The 22,706-nt window shown below is 32.3% G+C and overlaps 1 protein-coding gene across 1 annotated transcript in view; it reads left to right on the forward strand.

The window, feature by feature from the left end:
- The first annotated feature begins 852 nt into the window (after positions 1 to 852).
- nxph1 (neurexophilin 1) overlaps positions 853 to 22,706 on the forward strand; it is a 75,078-nt gene continuing 53,224 nt past the window's right edge. Inside the window, exon 1 of the mRNA XM_056480560.1 lies at positions 853 to 1,230. Within this exon, the coding sequence (XP_056336535.1) occupies positions 1,177 to 1,230 (54 nt within the window). The 5' untranslated portion in view covers positions 853 to 1,176. The remainder of the gene's footprint in view (positions 1,231 to 22,706) is intronic.

The raw sequence follows: 22,706 nt of genomic DNA on the forward strand, positions 1-22,706 counted from the left end.
AGTTCACCAAGCTTGAACTTTGCACCGCAGCAACCTGCGAAACTTCACGCATGACCCCGCGTTTCCGGTCTGACGCATTCGCGTGCATATGAATGGAAGTCTATGGGAAGAAAAGTCAAGTGTGACCGCAGCTTTAATGTCACTTTAAGCTGTATAGAATTGTATTATTTACTGTCATCATGGCAAAGATAAAATAAATCAGTTCTTAGAAATTAGTTATTTAAACTATTATGTTTAGTAATATGTTAAAGAAATCTCTCCGCTAAACAAATTGGGGAAAAAAATAAACAAAATAAAAAAAAATTTATATATATATATATATATATATATATATATATATATATATATATATATATATATATATATATATATATATATATAGTGATGCATAAATAATTATGAAATGTGACTAAAGATAAATATGAAAATTAAGTTGTGTTCTTCAGTTCCTTTCTTTGTATTTTACACAAATTATGTCACTCATTTCTTTTAGGTCTCCACAATACACTTTTGTCTTCAGGAATAGCCTACGTAAATGTGTAGTGTAAGCTGAATGATGCGTTCAGTTTTGAGGACAATAGCAGTATCTGTGGAGTGTCGCTCCTCGAACACTTCGACACACGGAAACACTCAAAATAAAAATAATAAAAGCTTCTCTAATGGGCCGAGAGTCTCTTTTAAGTCTTTGCGATCGTGTGATCCCATCGTCTCGGACCAATCCCGTCCTCTTCTCTAATCTCCCCCTCCATACTCTCTCCTGTCGTCCCTCCCCTCCGCGCGCCTCTCCGGATGTAGTAGCGCGCGCGTGGCTCTCAGCGCGCGATATAAAGCCTCCGCTGAGTGACAGCGCGCGCCTGAAAAGCCCCTGTCCTTGTTTCTAAGAGGACTTACGCCGCAGTCACTCCAGGCAGAGAGACCAGCGAGCATCTCCCATGACATCTTAATGAAATATGACTGTGCTTCACTCCTTCACTGGATTAATGCCTATTTAAGCGTGCATTCGCGCTCTCCCTCCCTTATTTGTGTCCAAGTTTAAAGCCTATTCTGTGGTCATGGGGTCTATAATGTCATTTTTGCCTAGGCTAAAGGTCTAAAGCGGATACCAAGTGGATCTATGTTCCTTACAGACAAAAGAAACAGCGCAGGGAAATTAGTGGAAGTTTGAGAGAAGGGAGAATGCGGGCGACGTGTTGGTGTGCCGTGTTTCTCCTCACTCCGGTGGTCTACCTGGTAAGTGTTTCTTTTTAACTCTCTCCTTTCATCTCGTTTTGTTACCTCACTTACATCTTTTGTTTTCCCTGTAGACAAAACTCGTGTCTGGTAATGTTGTATCAGTATGCGGTGCTTTAGAACTATGGTTTCAGTGTTAAAAATAACTTATACGTCTTCATTTGTGTGACGTAGAAAGGCTTTAACGCGTTTACTTTGGCAGTTTTATTTGAAAATAAGTTAAAGAGCTCTCTAAATCATCTGATTTTGTTTTTAAAAGCGAGTCTTGTGCTGACAACCTTGTTTCTGTTCGTTTCGGGAGTTGCGTTTCTGGTTTTGTCCTCACGGGGGCGCCAGAAGAAATGAAAATAGCGGCGTAAATAAAGCAGCAGTGACAGTCCTGCACCCCGAGGAGAGTCTCTTTGATTTCCACTGTTCAATACACTCTCAAGCCTCGTCTACAACTAACTACATTTTGCAAATTGGCTAACCACTTTATTGAAAAAGAATTAGGACAGGATTGCTAGATTGCGACTTAATTAACTTACCGAAAGTGTAATTAAATTTGATAAAAACGCTTATTAGATTTTAAATGCGTGTAAATGAATTAAAATCGACACATCCGTGGTTAACGCTGTACATTTTTATTATTGCATTTTATTAATGGTGTGAAAATAAAATGATTTTAGCCGATGTGTCTGTTTGTTTTGGATCTATATTTATAATTTAATGAATGTATTTAAATTAATTTTACTTAATGTATTTATTTAACAGTTTCTAAAAGTTTGTAAAATTAACATTAATTAATATGACTAATTTGTTTATTGAAATATAAGGGTTGTAAGGGGTACAGCACGCGCCCACAGTTACACACACAATAATACATAAAATAAAGTTTTTTGTACTTAAATTAGTACATGTAACATCACTTTAGATAAGAGATAATATATGTAGCATTAAAAAATATTGTATTTTATATTTTAAGATCTATGAAGTCCTAAAATTATAAACTATTAAAATGATTATTCGTATACAAAGGCATGATTAACAAAATATTATTGCATAATATAAGCTCAATATAAATATAATAATAATAATAATAATAATAATAACAACAACAATAAAATAAACAATATCTCAAACTCACAAATCAAATAAATTTTCTGTAACCTTCCTCTTAGTGCGTTTAACAAATCACAAATCTTAGAATTGGTAACAAAGAAAGAAATTTCAATCTCATATCAGCTAATATATTCCATGATGTTATTATTTTAACCAAATGCATTTAATTTAATAGCTTATTTTATTATTTATAGCTTATTACTATTACTATAAGTTGTTGATGAGATGTTATTTTTTATGTTTGTTTAAAGATTAACACGCCACAGGGATGCTGAGAAAGCGCATTTATTTTGCACTTATTTGTGTCTATTCACCGCTCAAATGACAGTAGATCGTCTCCATGTGTTTTTGTTTTCTACTTTCACACTTATTGTATTTTATGGAGGCCAGAGCAATTGAATTTTCTGAAGTGTGAGTCTGCTCGTGTCCATAAGGCGGTTTCAGGACCATGGACAGCGGAGCCGACCTTTACCGCTCTGCTATTCTCCGTTCTATAGCTCTACCTTTTTTATTGATTTATATACAGATGTCATTTGTTAAATTAAATTCCAGTTTAGATGCTGTCAGTCTCTGAGGGGTCAGCAGGCGACAATATAGCCATTAACGGCTTCAGTTTCTTCAATAATGTCTCCAAAAATTATGTTTTTATGTTAACCTATGCAGACTACACACACTATTTATGTTGATTAGACTGCGTATATTCTCTTGTATATACTGTATGTGTGTTTGTGTGTGTGTGTGCGTGTGTGTGCAGCAACGGTGCAATGGTCTAATCACCATCATTTCATAATTTTTATTCGCCGTAATTATTCGGTTTATTTTTCTTTGGTAGCGGAATATATCAATTGTTCGTTGAAACACCCGACATAATCACTCGATAGTAAAATAAGTGTGATGTTTTATAAGGAAACTGAAACCGGATGCTGTGGATCTCCATCGGCTGTTTAGCTGAGAGGCCTGAGTGGGAGAGTTGAACTTGGCTGCTGTACTATTTTGATGTTTAAGCTTCTTGTGTGTGTGTGTGTGTGTGTGTGTGTGTGTGTGTGTGTGTGTGTGTGTGCGTGCGTGTGCGTGTGTGTGTGTGTGTGTGTGTGCCAGCTCGTCCTGACCCTGAAAACAGCAGAAAAGCGGAGCGCGTGCACGAGCGAACGAGTATCTGCACCGCATCAGCCAATTAAACAAGCACGCTTTAACGTGTATTGTAAATATCTTATAAATCAGTATTAGTATAATATGTATTAGTAAATAAATTGGTGTCTCTATAAGGTAAAAACACGCAAATAATATTTTTTTTGTAAAAAATTGCCTGAGCGTTTTTTTTGTGTAAAAATATAGTGCGTTGAAAATGAGTTATTAATAGTATGCTAAGCTATTTTCAGTTTGCCGCTTTAATATCTATACAGATGGACATAGAAGGTCACGTGCTAAATAACTAGCCTCCCCAGCAACTTTGATAACACAGCGAAATGTACACAACACAAAAACAAAACACACACATGCAATGATGCATAAGGATACATTTTAATTAGCATGTCAAGGATTAATAGTCAAAACATATTGCTTAGTTAAATATGTTTACATATATATTTGTTCTGAAAATGTTAAAATGATTCAGATTTTTTCTACTACACTCTCAGAAAAAAATTGTCACTTTGGCAGTACCAAATTCTTGTCACTGGGGCAGTACCTTTTAATGGAACAGAATTGTACCTTAAGACAAAGAAACAAATTTGTGCCATTGCAGTTTGTACCTTTTAAGGACATGATTTGTACCATGGGAACCAAAATGTACCTTTAGTTTTTAAAACTGCAGATACAATATTGTACTTTCAAAGTACAAGTACCATCAAAGGTACAAATCTGATCCATAAAGGTACCACCACAGTGATAAGACACTTTGTATCTTAACAGTGTCAAATGTGTTCCCTCAAGAACTATTTAAAGGCATTTTGCTACAGTATTTCCAAAATGCGTCAATTTATTTTCAGTAAATATAAAACATCAAATACATTTTTAAACAATGTTTTTTTGAAAGTTTATTATTGTGTAAATACACCTTTTCCATTTACTATAAAGAATAAAAATTACTTTAATCTATTTTGATCTATTTTTTGCTAAACATTTCACAACACTTCTTTACAAAAATGTTACAGAAATTAATTCTCCCATGTACAATATAAAACCTTTTTTCTCCAATTTTCACACAATATCTTTGTAATCATCTAAAAGTTCATTTATTTACTTCATTTTAAAATAGAAATTGAATTATGCGAAAGTATTGTAATGAGATACGCACAGTGTTTGATTGATTTTATAATGCTAAAAAGTCTTCATGAACACTTTGCATATGCAGAATTTTTGCCAGCTCACATGCGTAGTTGAAAGCAAATGCCAAAAGGTGCAAATATCAATAATGAAAATGTATTTATCAGAAAATGCTTACCAAATGTTTATTAAAAATGCCTTAAATGTTTAGTTTACAATACCTATAGTTTTGTTTTCTCAGTTGTTTTGTATAATAGAACTTAATAATTAATGTGTATGAGTTTCTTTAAACTCTTAATGCTTTTAATGATGATTCACGCTTTAATGTGGAAATGATTGATAAATCACTTTGCCTTTCCAGTAATATTTATTTTCATAGATATTGTAATAAAGTAGGAGTTGTCCAACACTTATGTGCCTTTTTATGGTACAGAACAGTATCATAATACACTGAAAAAAATTATTCAAAGATGATTCCTTGGGCTTACTAAATTTTTTTACGTTAAGGGGTTGTAAACAATTTATTTGGGTTGAATTTAAACAAACAAATTAAGTTTAATTTTCTTAAATTTAATTTGTTTGTTTAAATTCAACACAAATAAATTGTTTACAACAGTATTGCAGACATCATTTTTTTCAGTGGTCTTTTCTGTACCATATAAGGTACAACTTTTACAAAGGTACAAAACTGTTCCTTAAGAAACATTATTTGTACCACTGTGTACCTTTTTTTCTGAAAGTGTTTGTTAAAGTTACTCAAATACTAATTGAGTGAAATTTAATGTGAATTTAATAATTAAATAAGTGAATTAAATAATTGATATAATTTCTTGAACATGATTAGAAAATTAACTTGTGTTCAATTATTAAATTAACTCATTTTCAGTTCAATTTTCATTAAAATCTTTCTTTTGTTGTTGTTGTTGTTGTTGTTGTTGTTATTATTATTATTATTATTATTATTATTATTATTATTATTATTATTATTATTATTATTAGTTGTTGTTTGAAATGTTATTTTTTCTGCTTAATATTTAATGGTATGTGTCACAGGAATGCTGTAACCGTGAGTAAAATGTCTTTATTTTCTTTTACAATGCTGATTTTTTAACATATTTTGAAAAGTAACTTGCTTTCAGTTAATTAACCAGTTTTAAGTGCTACCTTTTTACATTCTTAGTCCTTAATTAAATACTTGGTGTATTTCAAAGCAATTCATATGTCTTCTACATTTTTACAGTATTTTAAAGTTACTCAAACACTGATTATAGTGACTTTAATTATTTTTTATAATTTCTTGAACATATTTAGAAAATTAGCTTGTGTTTAATTAATAATTTAACAAATTTTCAGTGCATTTAATCCCCCAATATTTTAACAATACATATACATTTATGTCTCTTAAAATACAATATAATGTTTGGACTTATTTGACAAAGCAACTTTAGTTAATTGATTAAGCAATTTAAAATGTATTTTCATTAAAATTCTTTTTTTTTTTTACAATATTTAAACTATAACTTTGCATCTATTATTGGAACATATTTGTTAAATCAACTTGTATGGCATTTATTAATCAATTAGTCAATTCAATTCCAAATTGCTTTATTGGCATGACTGTAAATAATACACTATTGCCAAAGCTTGAAATAGAAGGAGAAATATAAAACTACAATAAAATATCTAAATAAAAGAATAGAAACAAAATATCATAATAATTTAAACTTCAATAAACAATGTAAGAACTAAAAACGTGAACATTTCAAACCACAGCGTTTAACATATAAACACACACATACACAAAGGGTCACTGTGGTTGGGAAGCATACAGTAATACACACACACACACACACACACATATATGCACACACATGTGTACACACACACACACACACACACACACACACACACACACACATAAATTAGTTTATCTACTGTCTCTCAGGCTGTTGCACATCCAAACACATCTGTCTCTGTTTAACATTATTTTAAACTCCATCAAACCAAAGAATGAACTGTATCTAAATGTAATACTCTCCATCTGATTTTAGCATTCTCTATATTTAAAAGAAAACCCAATGATGTTGCAGCATTTGGAAACAAAACCCATGAATCATCCAGACATCCTCATCTAAGCACACTTTATGTTTCCGGGAGAACTGCGTATATGCATTGTGCTCTGGATGTGTACTGTATGCATGCACACAGATTCATTATTGTTGCGAGGAGCCGCACAGATGTACCTTGTTAATAATACACTTGAGGACGGAGCGACGCTCAGTCTGCTCAGCTGTTTTTAACCCTGATGAGTGTGTTGTAGGAGCTGCTGCATCTACTCCATTTAAAACTCCATGCTCAAGGTCTGAGCTGACCATCTTTTGTCTAATGATTGACAGAGAGACGGCATGAAGTGGTGAAAAGTAAAAATTCATCAGCTCTTATTCCATTAAGCCTTGCCTACGCTTCAGAAAACTACCAGATTTTGGTCCCAGCGGAGACATTTCGACTTGCCGGCTGTCAGTCTCTTTAAACGGGTCAAATCGCCCTCTTGAGGCCTTTAAAATTAATAAGAACTTAAGTTGATTGGCGTGTTATGATCAAACACAGGTTAACTAATGTCAGCACTCGACTGGAGTTCTGTTTGTGACACAAAAATGCTGTTATGCATGTATATATTTTTAGTTTTTAATGTAGCATTTTTACATTTGTTTTAATTTAAAATAAGACCTGAAGGAAATATCAGTGCAATTTATACTACACTCACCTCACTCACTATGCTTCGGCTTAGTCCCTTATTAATCAGGCCACAGCAAATCAGGCCACAGCATAGCCACAGCAAAATGAACCGCCAATTCATACTGCAAAGGTAACATGGTAACATATACAGTAACATATTAACAATTAGCATATATATACAGTTGAAGTCAGAATTATTAGCCCCCTGTTTATTTTTTTCCCCAATTTCTGTTTAACTAAAAAAAGATTTTTTCAACACATTTCTAAACATAATAGTTTTAATAACTCATTTCTAATAACTGATTTATTTTATCTTTGCCATGATGACAGTAAATAATATTTGACTAGATATTTTTTAAGACACTTCTATACAGCTTAAAGTGACATTTAAAGGCTTAACTAGGGTAATTAGGTTAACTAGGCTGGTTAGGGTAATTAGGCAAGTTATTGTATAACGATGGTTTGTTCTGTAGACTATTGAAAAAAATAAATAGCTTAAAGGGGCTAATAATTTGACTTTAATATGATTTTAAAAAAATTAAAAGCTGCTTTTATTCTAGCCAAAATTAAACAAATAAGACTTTCTCCAGAAGAAAAAATATTACCAGAAATACTGTGAAAATTTCCTTGCTCTATTAAACATCATTTTGGAAATATTTAAAAAAGAAAAAAAATCAAAGGGGGCTAATAATTCTGACTTCAACTGTATATATTTTCTAAATACTTTCAGTGTACATCAATCTGAAATGTATTATTACAAATCAATCTGCAATTATTATTATTATTATCTCAGTGCTTGACTAAAGAGGTTTTTCTGGCTTTGAAATGCTCAAATATGAAACAGGCAACGTGTCTGCTTTGATGCACGTGTCGGTCATTATGTTACTTACCTTTTAAATGACATCTGAAATGCATCTCAATATCATTCTATAACTGTTTTACAGAAATGTGGCAATGCAAATACATTTATTGTCTCTTAAAAAAATATTTTTTCCTAAACATATTTGTTAAAGTAACTTGCACTTCTGGCATTATTATAATGTCAGCACTTGACTGAAGTGGTATTTTGTGGCATTACAATGCTTGAAACTCTCTGAAATAGGCAATGTGCATATGTTTTGATAGATATTTTGGTCAGCTTGGTGTTGATAAAGTGTTACTTTCCTTTCAAATGACACTTTCAATGTCATCCTTAAACTGTTTTACAGAAATATAGCAATACAAATAGATTTATTGCCTCTTAAAATATTTATTATTTTCCTAAACATATTTGGAAAAATAACGTGCTGTTCTGGCATTATTATAATGTCAGCACTTGACTGAAGTGGTATTTTCTGGCATTACAATGCTTGAAACTATCTGAAACAGGTAATGTGCTGCATTATTTGATGGATATTTTTGTCAGTGTTTCCCCTTCACCATAGGCTTTGATTTTGAGCGGTGAGCTTGAAGTGTCAGTGAAGTTTTTAGAGTAGCATCTTAACATTCACTTTCCTTTAAAGTGACACAACTGAAGTCTAAATCTCATTGCCATTCATATTTCTTCTGCTTTTGTGCATTTGTAACAGTAAAATTACACGTGATGTTTATTAAAATGGGATGTCTTTTCTTGAGATGATAATATCAGCACTCAACTGAAGTGGTGTTTGTTAGATTCAAATTCTCAAATCTGATCAAATATGATTCATATTCTGTCAGGCTTTGCTTTTGGGTGGTGGGTTATTGTAGTGAAGTGTGTTTTATTTAAGTGTTTGTGCAGTTTTAATTTCAATTTTCATACATTTTTTGGAATTACAATGTTTGAATCGTTCTGAAATAGCTTGATGAATATTTGTTCAGATTAACAATTTCTTTAAAACAAATGACATGCTTGAATTGTATCTCCAAGCAGTTTTTACATCTGCTATTGTACATTTCCTCAGTAAATTAGATGTAAAATGACATTTATTGTCTCTTGTTATGTGTGTCATTCACTCCCGCCCGTAATTCTTACTTTTAATTGATCTTATTTATCTGTTTCCCTTTTCAGTTTTCTATTGGTTGATTTTGTGACGTCAGGATTTTAAAACAAACGGAAGCGCATTCCTCCACGCCACCACAGTTTCTGACAGTTTTATTGTTGTGTTCTCCTTTAGACTTTCCTTTTGACATTTGTTTGGAGTAGGGAGTCCCAATCAGCTTTAGGTTTGGTTTGGTTGCCTTTTACTATGTTGTTGGGCTCCCCGTCTCTTGTCATTTAGAATTGTTTTGCTGATTACATTATGTTAATAATTTAGCTGGAGCACTTTGGCCGTTGTCTATTTATGTTACAATGTCTTAGGATCACGAGACGTATTTAAGTAGGGACCGTAACACTCCTAAAATGGATATCTTATACATATTTGGAAAAGTAAGTTGCATTCAAGACAGGCTTTGAATATGGCCAGTGAATTACTACGATGTTGGTGAAGTGTTGCGTTTTTTTACATTTTGTTTGCCTTTAAAATTACACACCTTAATGATATCAATAATATCACAATGCATTTCATATTTTTTCTATATACTGTTGTACATTTCTATTATAATTTAGCAGTAAAAATGCATTTAGTATCTTGGTAACATGTTAAATTTAAGTTCCTTAGTTAATTTATTTACTTACTACCATGAAGAAAAAAATGAGCAATACATCTATTACAGTATTTAATCGACTTTATTATTGCTATTTAATGAATTAAAGTTGTTCATAGTTAGTTCATGTGATCCCACAGTGCATTATCAAGTGTTAATAAGCCCGACTTTGGATTTTAATAATGCACTAGTAAAACTAAATTAATAGTTAATAGTAGTTAATAATAACTAATAGTTAAATTATATTTAATGATTATGAATGTATTGTTGATTCTTACTGTAGTTCATGCTAGTAAATACATTAACATTATCAACATTAACTAAACCTTATTATGAAATGTAATCTTTCATAGTTATATTTTTAATTACTATAATAACTTGCATGAGGTTTAATCTACTGTAATTTATTTTCTCTATTATTACACTTACGTGTTTGTCAATGCTGCAGGATGGCTTTGTTTTTGGGTGGTGAGTTTGTATCTAAAATTGTAACCTTGAGGAAACTTGAGTTGACCTTAATTTGATCTTAATGCAATCCATCTATTTTTTGTACATTTTTAACAGTACAATTACATGTATTGCCTCTTTAAATGTTAAGGTCTTTTAAATATTTTTTGACTACACTTCAAAATGTAGCTTGCATGGACTTAATCACTTCTTAATCACCAGAGGTTGTGTGGAGGTTTTTGCATACAGTATAATACATTATCTGAAGGGATGTTTGTGGCATCAGAATTAGGTAATACATGTCAATACATTTTAATACACATTTTTATTATCGTGTCCCATCTGAAATGGGTAATGCATGCTTGTTTTAACATTTATTACACATTTCTAGCAGCATGTCTCCAAATATGTGATATCTTTCCTTTCCCAATTTTTGTCAGTGTTTCTCTTACAGAATAGGCTTATTTTTTGCGGAAAATTTTTATATTAATGTTCATTTAAAATTATACACCTGAAGTATATCTCAATGCAATTTGTGTGTTTATTATGTATATATATATATATATATATATATATATATATATATATATATATATATATATATATATATATATATATATATATATATATATATAATAATAATAATATTAATATCATATATAATACATATAAGGTGGCATGGTTTCTCGTGGTTAGCACTGTCGCCTCACAGCAAGAAGTCACTGGTTCGAGTCCCGGCTGGGCCAGTTGGCATTTGTGTGTGGACTTTGCATGTTCTCCCCGTGTTGATGTGGGCTTCCTCCAGGTGCTTCGGTTTCCCCAGTCCAAAGACGTGCGCTATAGGTGAATTGAATAAACTAAATTGGGCGTAGTTTGTGAGTGTGTGTGTGTGTGAATGAGTGTATATGGGTGTTTCCCAGTACTAGGTTGTGGCTGGAAGGGCATCTGCTGCATAACACATTTGCTGGAATAGTTGGTGGTTCATTTCGCTGTGGCGACCTCTGAAACAGAGACTAAGCCGAAGAAAAATTAATGAATGAATGAATGAATAATACATATAAAGAAACATAATAATATTAATTAATAACGCAGCAATAAAATACTTGCTTATATACTTTCAATGCACATCAGTTCAACTAGTCACCATCTAGACTCTTAAAAAAGTTATAAAACACTTTTCAGATGGATGAACATTTATTTTTACAATAATTTATAAGTAAAATTATCTTGATCGTCTCTTAAGAAGTTTACGTAAACATATTTAGAAAAGCAGCTTGTGTTCAGTTGATTACTAGTTTTGTTGTGCAGCAGTTTGCTCTATTGTATTGTAATGCATTGTATTCTCATCTATTTCATTCCTCTGTTCTATTCTATTCTAGTCTGTTCTATTCTATTCTATTCTATTCTATTCTATTCTATTCTATTCTATTCTATTCTATTCTATTCTTTCATTCTATTCTATTATTTTATTCTGGTCTATTCCATTCTATTCTATTCTTCCATTCTATTCTATGCTATTTAATTCTATTCTATTCTTTTCTATTCTTCCATTCTATTCTATTTTATTCTATTCTGTTTTTCCATTATATTCTATTATATTCTTTCATTCAATTCAATTCCATTCTATTCTATTCTATTCCTCCGTTCTATTCTGCTCTATTCTGTTCTGTTCTGTTTTATTTTATTCTATTCCATTCTGTTCTTCCATTCCATTCTATTCTGTTCTATAGTATTCTTCTATTCTATTCTATTGCATTATTTACTTCTGTTCTATTCCATTCCATTCTATTTTATTCTTCTATTCTATTCTTCCATTCTATTCTGTTCTGTTCTATTCCATTCTATTCTATGTTATTCTATTCTTCCATTTTATTCCATTCTGTTCTGTTTTATTCTATTCTATTCCATTCTGTTCTTCTATTCTATTCTATTCTTTTCTATTCTATTCTATTCCATTTCATTATTTTATTCTATTCTATTCTATTCTATTTTATTATGCTCCATTCTAATGTCAGTTCCATGTTGTTTGTTCCATTCAAATTCTCAAATCTGAAATGGGCAACGTGTGTCTTATTCTGTTCTATTCTATTCTATTCTTTCCATTTCATTTCATTTCATTCCATTCTAATATCAGCACTCGACTAAAGTGGTGTTTGTTACATTAAAATGTTCAAATCTGAAACAGGCAATGTGTGTCTGTTTTGATGCATTTTTTGTCAGTGTTTCCCCTTCAGGACAGGCTTTGATTTTGGGTGGTGAGTTAGTGTCGGTGAAGTGTGTTAAGTCTGAGTGATGTTAAGCTGTGAAGTGATGAAGAGAAGCGCTGGGGTCTGCGAGAGCGACAGAAAGAGCCCCGGGCTGTATAGTTAGTGTGCAAAGCAATGTAATCTGCCCTCCTCCCGTGGCTCACACACTCATATGCGCTGTTTAATAGAAGTGTGTTCACATCAGTGCCACAGTTCATTTATCCCAGCTCCATGGGCTTCATGAAGTGCCTCCGTATTGCGGTTAAGGACATCTGCATTATGTTAATGCACCTCTGTAGGTAAATGATGCCATCAGCACTTCTGCGCCAGATAATTGGAGAAACTGGATTTTCTGGAGACGCCGTGCGGTAATCGGTGTTGAGATGAGACGACATGCAGAAAACAGAGGCTTAACTTGATTTGGATTGACCTTTGACCTTTGAGAGATGTGCAGGGGCTTTGTATGACAGTGTGTGTGCGTGTGTACGCTGTGGGATCAAATGTCTCTATAAGTAAATTAATACCATAATCTTTTTAACCTTGTGGGGACATTTTTGGTCCAATGAGGAAAAACCCTAATCAATTATATAAAATGAAGTATTTTGAAATATCAGCAAGTTTTCTGATGGCTGGTTTAGGGGTAGGTTTGGGGTAAGAGGACAGAATTTCAGTCTGTACTGTATAAAAAAACATGACGTCCTTGGGAATTCCCTATAGACCATTTCAATGTGGTCATGTCGTTGGCCCATGAACATTTCCTGCTTATCAAACTATTTCATACTGTAACAAGAGGCAATTCAATTATAACTTCATGTTAAAACAGCTATCAAAAATTATTTATTAATATGTGGCTATTTTTGGGTTCTCGGAAGCTATCGAAATTAAAAATGTGAAGTAGGAATTACGTTTGGACCATTGTTTTTGTTTACATCTCTCGAAATGGTCTATAAATTGTGAAATCCCAATATGTGTGTGTCTGTGTCTGTGTGTACTTTTCTATGTGCTTTGCGAAGACTGCATAATGACATAGTTGTACTCTATTGAGGTGGATTACGAGGACATGCCTTGTGTTCTCATAATTCAAGACACTTAAAAATTTAAAGTGTTTCTAATGGGGTCTTATGGGCGACGCAGTGGCGCAGTAGGTAGTGCTGTCACCTCACAGCAAGAAGGTCACTGGTTCGAGTCTTGGCTGGGTTAGTTGGCATTTCTGTGTGGAGTTTGCATGTTCTCCCTGCGTTCGTGTGGGTTTTCTCCGTGTGCTCTGGTTTGCTCCACAGTCCAAAGACATGTGGTACAGGTGAACTGGGTAGGCTAAATTGTCCGTAGTGTATGTGTATGAAGAGTGTTTGTGAATGTTTCCCAGAGATGGGTTGCAACTGGAATGGCATCCGCTGCGTAAAACAAATGCCGGATAAGTTGGAGGTTCATTCCGCTGTGGCGACCTCAGATTAATAAAGGGACTAAGCCAACAAGAAAAGGAATGAACAATGGGGTCTTTTGACATTCAAAAATTGAAACATGGTTGATTTTAGGGGTTTAAAGAAAACTATATAGTACGTGTTTTTTTATAGTATAAAATACATTATGCCTATGTAAAGTCCTTGTAAAACCATATATTCAAGTGTGTGTGTTTTGTGACCTAATAACAAAGTCCCTTTAAGGCAAGTCATTTTCTTTTTACGGCCATCTTTAATACGCCTCTCAAGCGTTTTAGAGCGTTTCTGTCTAAATGGGGAAACATCAAATTCTCCAAAACCACCAATATCTTATTGGAATCACCAATAAAATTAAACAACAACTGTCTCATAAACCTCTGAATCAATCAAAATTGGTGTATTTTGAAGTTGCCCAAGCTAATGCGCATGCGCACTCGAAATGAACGAGATCACGACACCAACCTCATTTATGGCAGTGTTACACATTATCATCCACTGGATAATGATCGTCAGATTGGGTTGCTCATTTGAAGTAATTCACAACTTGGTCTTGATGGTGAACTTCCTCTGAAAATGAAAGTGACTCTTTGTTTACAAGTTTGTGGGCGTTTGAGTAGTTGCTGTCAGTCATGTAATGTGCTTTGACAGGACAGACTGCACCTCACGTTTGTTTCAAACAGAATACAAAACCAAAAAACGTTTGTTTTTAAGTATAGTTGGTTAATTTAAAAGTACAGATTGTAAGCTTTATTTTGATATATTTATTATGTCATTGAAGCAAGTATTAGCTGAGATTCTAGTGTGTTTGTTGACCACCAAACTGTTGTAAAAGCACAAATCTGGTCCCCCGGAGAAACTTCAGTCTATATAGATCGATGATTGGCTCCAGTACAAGTAGGTGGGGCTTCATACGCCATATTGACCATTACACTTTTCCCCATTTATAACTATGCGGGCAACATGTCTTGTGTATTGTATAGTGTTTGCCTATAAGGACACAAATATGTATGACAACATGGGTATGTCATGGGTATTACAAGAAAAAGGTGACTTCACCCTTTATTGAAAATGAATTTTTAAGTTCAATTTGTGGAAAGGAGTTAGAATTCTCATGTAAAATTGTACAGCAGGTTACTAGAGATTATAGCAACATATTTAGCGGTGTTTGCATGTCCTTTACGGCATACAATACATTAAAATAGAAGTAATTAACATTCAGTTTATTTCAAAAAGCATCTAAATTGTTTTGCATTTTGTGATTTTTTTTTTTTTTTTTCCTTATAAAAAACTCTTCCATTCACATATTAGCTAATATAAAATTATATGAAGACCATTTTTCATTCATATATTAGCAAAGTATTTTGTAGTGTTTGCATGTTCTGCATAGAATTCACTAAAGTAGTATAAAAGTATAAAAACATTAATATTTTTCAGTTGAATAAAAGACTAATTTCCATTCATGTATTTCATTGAGGATTTCCTAAAAATAGTGTAAAATCTCATCTCGTCTCATTTTTGTGAACCCAATCTTGTATCTCATCTCGTCTCATGGAGTAAGTGTCTTGTCACACCCCTAGTACACAGTATAAAACAATAGAAGCCTACAGTACATGGATTGTCCCCACAATTCACTCAAAAATGTGTGTGTAATGGCTTAGTTATACTTTTGAGGGCTCATTTGTTATCATTTATATAGTGAAACATAAAAAGTTTCAGTAAGGACATTTTACTAATAAAAAAATGCTTATAAAGTGGCCAGAACGTGTTTTTATAAGTATCTAATAATTTGTAAAAATTCACACAGTTTCTTATGTGCTGGGTTTAGGGGTAGTTTAAGACTTTAGTCCGTATCATAGGAAGTCTATATAATGTCCTCACTAAGATGTGCGTGTGTACACATGTGTGTGTTGATAGCAGCATGGGGCTGGTGAATGATGTAGTGTTTGCTGGATTGACGTCTGAAGGTGACCTTAGTTCAGCAAGTGGCTTAAAACTGTGCCAAGGGCGTTGCTCTTTGTAGACTGCTTTCTAGCAACAAACTACATAAAAGAAACGAATGAGAATTTACTATTATAGGCTGCGATTTCATTTGGAAAAAAAAACTTTTTTATTGAGGGGGAAGAATGACTGAGATTGACATCTTTGAGAGGCAAGTGTGAGTTGAAACTAGTTTGACAAATTTAGCAAACAGGCTGTTAGTAGATCAGTCATGTCTTTTAGAATTATAATGATTGGAACTTTTTTGTATTTCATAAACATCAGTTTGTATTCTCTGTAAACTTTACAGCATATTCTGCATATTTTTACTTTTATTCATTAACAGACGCTTTTATTGAAATCAACTTACAAATGAGGATGATAGAAGTGCTTCAAATCAGCAGAAAAGCAACAATATGTAGATGTTGTGGCAAGTCTCATTTAGTTTATATAAAGACAGATATAGTCTAGTGTAGATAGAGAATAAATAGGCAGTGATGACAGATAGATAGATAGATAGATAGATAGATAGATAGATAGATAGATAGATAGATAGATAGATAGATAGATAGATAGATAGATAGATAGATAGATAGATAGATAGATAGATAGATAGATAGATAGATAGATAGGTAGTTTACACATTAAAAAACAAAATATATATTTTAACATCAATGAACCTGTTATGAAGGACAAAGGAAAATGATTTTACCCAAATATTAACATTTTGACATTTCATTTAACATTTTCAAAGAATTTAATCGAAACACTTAAACAGACAGTGTATTTTATTGCCTTTTGTAAATGTATTTGGATCTATATGCCAAAATTGGTGATGTGGCATGATTCAATGAGTTTGTATTTTTTAATTGGTTAAATGTATTTGTGATTTAGATGTTTATTATATGTTTATAGTCTCTCTCTCTCTCTTCCCCTCTTTCTCTCAATTCAATTAAAAATCGCTTTATTGGCATGACTGTAAAAATACAATATTGCCAAAGCTTGAAATAGAAGGACCAATATAAAACTACAATAAAATATCTAAATAAAAGAATAGAAACAAAATATCATAATAATTTAAACTTAAATAAAAATGTAAGAAATAAGAATGTGAACATTTCAAATCACAGTGTTTAACTTCACTATGGTAGACAGTAGGGAAGCTTAAACACACATACACACACACACACACACACACACACACACACACACACACACACACACACACACAAATGAGTTTATCTACTGTCTACTATAGTGAACACAGTAAATAGTAGTAATGGTAAAAAAGAAAAGAAGATATATACATAAAATAATTAAATAAAAATATAAATAATATATCATATTATTCAATATATCATATATTATTCAATGCATCTTATTATTCATATATATCATAATATTTATATGTCAATTAAAATAGTAATAGATCAGAATAAACTGTACATTTAACAATCAACATTTTAGGATAAAACAGTAATAAAAAAACCCAATAATAATTCGTATATTTACAATATTCTCTCTCTCTCTCTCTCTCTCTCTCTCTCTCTGTTACAACCTCTAAACACAGTCAAATCAAAATGGAAGTTTAATGGCAGGAGAGCTGATTTTTTAAAAGCTGTTCCCTCGCAAAACCAGTTTAATTGGCATACTAAAGCTCCACTGACATCTTTTACAAATAAATTCCCATTTTTATCAATGCTTTTATCAATGCTTAATGCCACTGACCATTAGCATGCTCCTCATTTGCTGACGGAAATGTCCATTCTGACCTGTTTATGACCCTGCACGGTTTTCCACATACCACTTTTCAACTCGTTCCTCAACAGACCCTTCAGACACACACAGAGGCATGGGCCGGTATAGAATTCTGATGGTATGATTCCCTTGAATAAAAATATCATGGTTTCACGGTTTTATGGTATTGTGATTACTGCTCTAATATGTATTCTTTTTAAATGTTTGGGTAAAAAACAAAAACTTTTTCCCCTTTGAAGACAATATATTTTATTTTAAGAAACTTATTTTAAGTAAAATGTCAGAAGACATGTCAGGCTAATTCAAATGAATCATTGACTTCTGCTGTCTTCATTCATTTCAAAAGCATAATAAGTAATACGTCATCTTTGGATATATTTTCTGCTAGAGATACTGTTGTCCTAAACAAAAAAATGTCAATAAAAAATCTTACATATACCATAGGAACTTTTACAAACCGCAGTATACCTTGAAAACAGTTATCGTCTCATTCCTAATACACACATAGACTTCGTTTAATATCCCAGTGGGCACTCTCATAGATGTAATGATGGTTCTACCCCAACCCTAGCCCTAAACCCAACCCTCACAGGAAACAATCTGCGCTTCTCCATTTACAAAACACCTCATTCAGTGTGATTTCTAATCATGTTTACGAATGGCGACCTCAAATTTGCTCCCCACGGTGACACAAGTCCCCATGAGTAGGCGGGCATTTAAGTTTAAATCGCCATTGTTGAGGTATAAAAACAAGTATAGACACACACGCACTTGAACTGCTATCTTTATTAGAACTTCCAGTAGACATAATAATTTTTATACTATACAAATGTTGGAATATCTAACCAATTTCTATACGTGTTCAATAAAAAAGTTCAGAAGAGGGTTTTCTTCAATGTCAAAAATATTAATAAGTTATCGGGTAGAAATTATTAATTTAATGAACAGAATTCTGGTTATCCCAAATGCAAAGCAAGAATTACATTCAGGAGGTGCACAACAATTCTACATTCCCTCACTCAAGAATTTATACACAGCTGATATTAACAGGTGGAGTTTAGTAGAATCTGTCACTAGTCAATCATATTGCAGTCTTCCGGCGGCTGCACCCAAACATACTTCCTCTTTCTCTACAAATTTTCTGTGCGCAAAAGCTGACATTATTATCAGATAAGGCATGCTCTGCCACATTTTGTCATCACAACTTTAAGCACATCTCATTGTACAGGAAAGTTAAAGTTTTTTTCAGATATCGATGTTGCTCTATCTTTCCAGTAAGCTGAATTTGTTTCTGCAAAATGCTAATTAGTATTCAAGCATGTCACAGAAAATAAGTTTGGTTAATATATCACCTAAAACAATCCAAATGTTTAATGAAAAGATAAAGAGACACAAATAAGAATAAAAAATATTATGTATTATACTTTTTCCCAATAATCCCCCTTTTCAGGTCCTCTCTGGAGCTGACAGCATCCACAGATAACCAAATCCCCCCCCCAAATTTTCTATTGACTTTTTTTACTGTATATTCTATCACCGACATTAACCCTATTCCTCTATCCCTATCCAACTCTCACATGAAACAATCTGCATTTTTTACAACTTCAAAATAGCCGATTTACTCATGTGGACCAAAAAACATCCAAATGTACTGGTATTGCTATACTCGTGGGGACAATGTGAGGAATACAAGGCATACACACACACATGCACTCAGTGTCAAGTTAAGGACACATCACAGGGTGCAGACAAGACAAGGTTGCTTTGATTTATGACCACCGTCTTTGTTCTTCTGAATTCCAGTCACCCACACAGGTCCCAGGTCAGCACCGGACACAACCCCAAAAGGGCATTGGATCTGTAAAATTACACCCCAGACTGACCTGAAACCTCCATGGGCCGTTTTCCTCTCTCTCTATATATAGCAGCATCCTCTCCAATCGCATCCCTGTGGTCTGCTGAAGAAAAAAATAATAAATAAAAAATGTCGAAATACTCCATGCAAAGCCCGCAGAGAAGCAGGACGGAGCAGATAACCCCGGCCTACCTCTTTTCTATCTTAAAATGCTGAGGGACTCTGAAGTTTCTTTCATGCATTAAAGAGGCTGGAATTAGAGAGATGAAAGCGGAATCTCTGAGCCGTAAACGTCAGTCAGACAACAAAAGTCATGGATTACACCAAAAGCACTTCCAGACGGTGTTTGGATGCACGTCTGCGGTCGTTTCTCAAAGATTCATAGTCGTGGGGGCTGAATTGAAGCATGGCAAAACAAGAGTTGTTTAGGTGTTGTGTATAAAAGCATGTTGAGTATGTCTGGGCTGGTTGTTTTATTGACGGTGGAGCGGGAACCACAGATTTGTTTTTTTTTCTCGCCAATGATTGCATATCTGGCAACAAAATGACCGTTTTTGTTGCAAGATGATAACCAGCGCTCATTATCTACTGGTTGCTTTTATAGACAATTACTGTGTTTTAAAGGAATTGCCGGTGGTTGCCTACAGGTGGAGCACTGTCACAAGTTCAAGATGCGTTTGAGTGGAGAACAAGATGTTGTGAATTAGTGTTTTATTGACATGTTATTAGGGGGTTGATGTTTTTATGAGTTCTGAGTATGATATTGCAGGGGTTTTTTTTCATTCTTCAAACATTTGCTTCTAGAAATCTCTTCCAATTTCTGTAGTGAAGTCAATTTATTTTGTGGGAAATGTGGGCTCCTGTTTGTAGATACTGATTACTTTGATTTAGAAAAGTCAAAGTGATCAACTGGAGTGAATATTAATGTTGAGATGTTTGTGGATAGTGTTTGTTTTTTAATATTAATTATAATTGTTATTGATAAATATTATATAATAATGGTAGCACTTTAACTAATTGTATTAGTTAATGTTGTTTAATGCATTTACTAACATAAACATACAATGAACAATGCATTCTACAGTATTTGTTCATGTTAGGTAACGTTAGGTAATGAAAATACAGTTGTTTCTTAAAGTTGATGTTAATTCACGGTGCATTAACTCAGTGGTTTCCAAAGTAGGGGTCGGGACCCCCTGGGGGGTTGCAGGACATTGACAGGGGGTCGCTTGGTGATTTCCAAAAGTCAAATAAATTATATAAATTATTACAATTACCATTTTTTATCCATAACCCACAGGAAGAAAATAGTAGTTAACATAAGGCAACAACATACAAATGAAAAGCCATCAGCCTTTCAATTATTTTTTTCGTGGGATTGGTGTGTTTATGTTGGACATAAACACAGCAGTAGCTTCAATTGCAGCAGATTGATTTTATATCACCAGATTAAACTTTCTGACACCTTTATGGCAATAAAACACATTAAAAATAAAAACAGGCCACAACTGAACATTGAGAATGATCTCTGAGTGGCGGTCTCCAAAATTAAACCAAGAATAGACTTGTGCTGAAAACATTGTGTCCACCAGTCTCTTTAGGTGAGGTTAATATTAAATGAAACAAATTTATGAATGACTATGGTTGTTAGATTACATGTGTTTGTTTTTAGAATTGAGATTTGAATAAAGCATTAGTAAATGTTGAACTATGATTAATAAATTCCGTACAAGTAGTGTTCATAATTAGGTCATGTTAGTAAATACATTAACTAATGAACCTTTTTGTAAAGTGTGACCACAATAATAATTATTAGTATTGAATACTAGATATATTTGTGCATTTTTTTCAGGATTGTCAAATAAATAAAGCACAACAACTGTTTTCAACACTGATGATAATAATAGGAAATAATATTGCATTGATTTATCATTATTCCACTTTTGCTATGTTTTTGTTGAAGGAAATGCAGCATAGATGATAAAAAACTAAAATAAAAAAATGAAAACTGATTATTTCTGAAATTACCTTCATTTTTGTAGCATGTTAGAATGATTTCTGAAGGATTATGTGACTCTGATGATTAAAGTAATGATGCAGAAAATGATGCTTTAGATAGATTACTAAACTAATTAACCCACATTTTTCTAATATTTATTACATTTTCAAAAAGCAAAGATTTGTGCAAAATTGTTGTGTCTGTGATCATTTGATGTTCTTAAAGGTGCTATACTTTATGAACTCATGGATAAACTACTACTACATGTGAATCAGCAGTTTTGAATAATTTATTTATGTTTTAAGCGACAAATACATTTTAATGAAATATTATCTTATTTTAATTTTCTCAGTTTTTCAGAATGAAAATATGATCTGTTCGTTCATCTTTATTATTATTAGTAGTAGTTGTTGTTGTTGTAGTAGTAGTAGTAGTATTTATAATGTTATAGTAATAGCATTAATTGTCTAATCATTAATTTGATTAATTTTAATCAGCTAATTAATTTATTTGAGTTGTTACCTATTTATTGCATCTATTATACTATGTATTTCATTTATTTCGCTGATTTTATGTTTTCTTTAGAATGTTTTGATTTAATTAACCAGAATTTTTAATTGTTTATTTATTTACTTATTTATTATGATTAATATTATTATTATTATTATTATTATTACTATTACTATTATTATTATTATTATTATTATTATTATTATTATTATTATTATTATTATTAACAATAATGTATTTATTTACTTATTATGATTAATATTACTATTATTATTATTATTATTATTATTATTATTATTATTATTATTATTATTATTAACAATAATGTATTAATTTACTTATTATGATTAATATTACTATTATTATTATTATTATTATTATTATTATTATTATTATTATTATTATTATTATTATTATTATTATTAACAATAATGTATTTATTTACTTATTATGATTAATATTACTATTATTATTATTATTATTATTATTATTATTATTATTATTATTGTTGTTGTTGTTGTTGTTATTATTGTTGT

The sequence above is a fragment of the Danio aesculapii genome, chromosome 19 (genome assembly GCF_903798145.1).
Source record: "Danio aesculapii chromosome 19, fDanAes4.1, whole genome shotgun sequence".
Classification (NCBI taxonomy): Eukaryota; Metazoa; Chordata; class Actinopteri; order Cypriniformes; family Danionidae; genus Danio; species Danio aesculapii.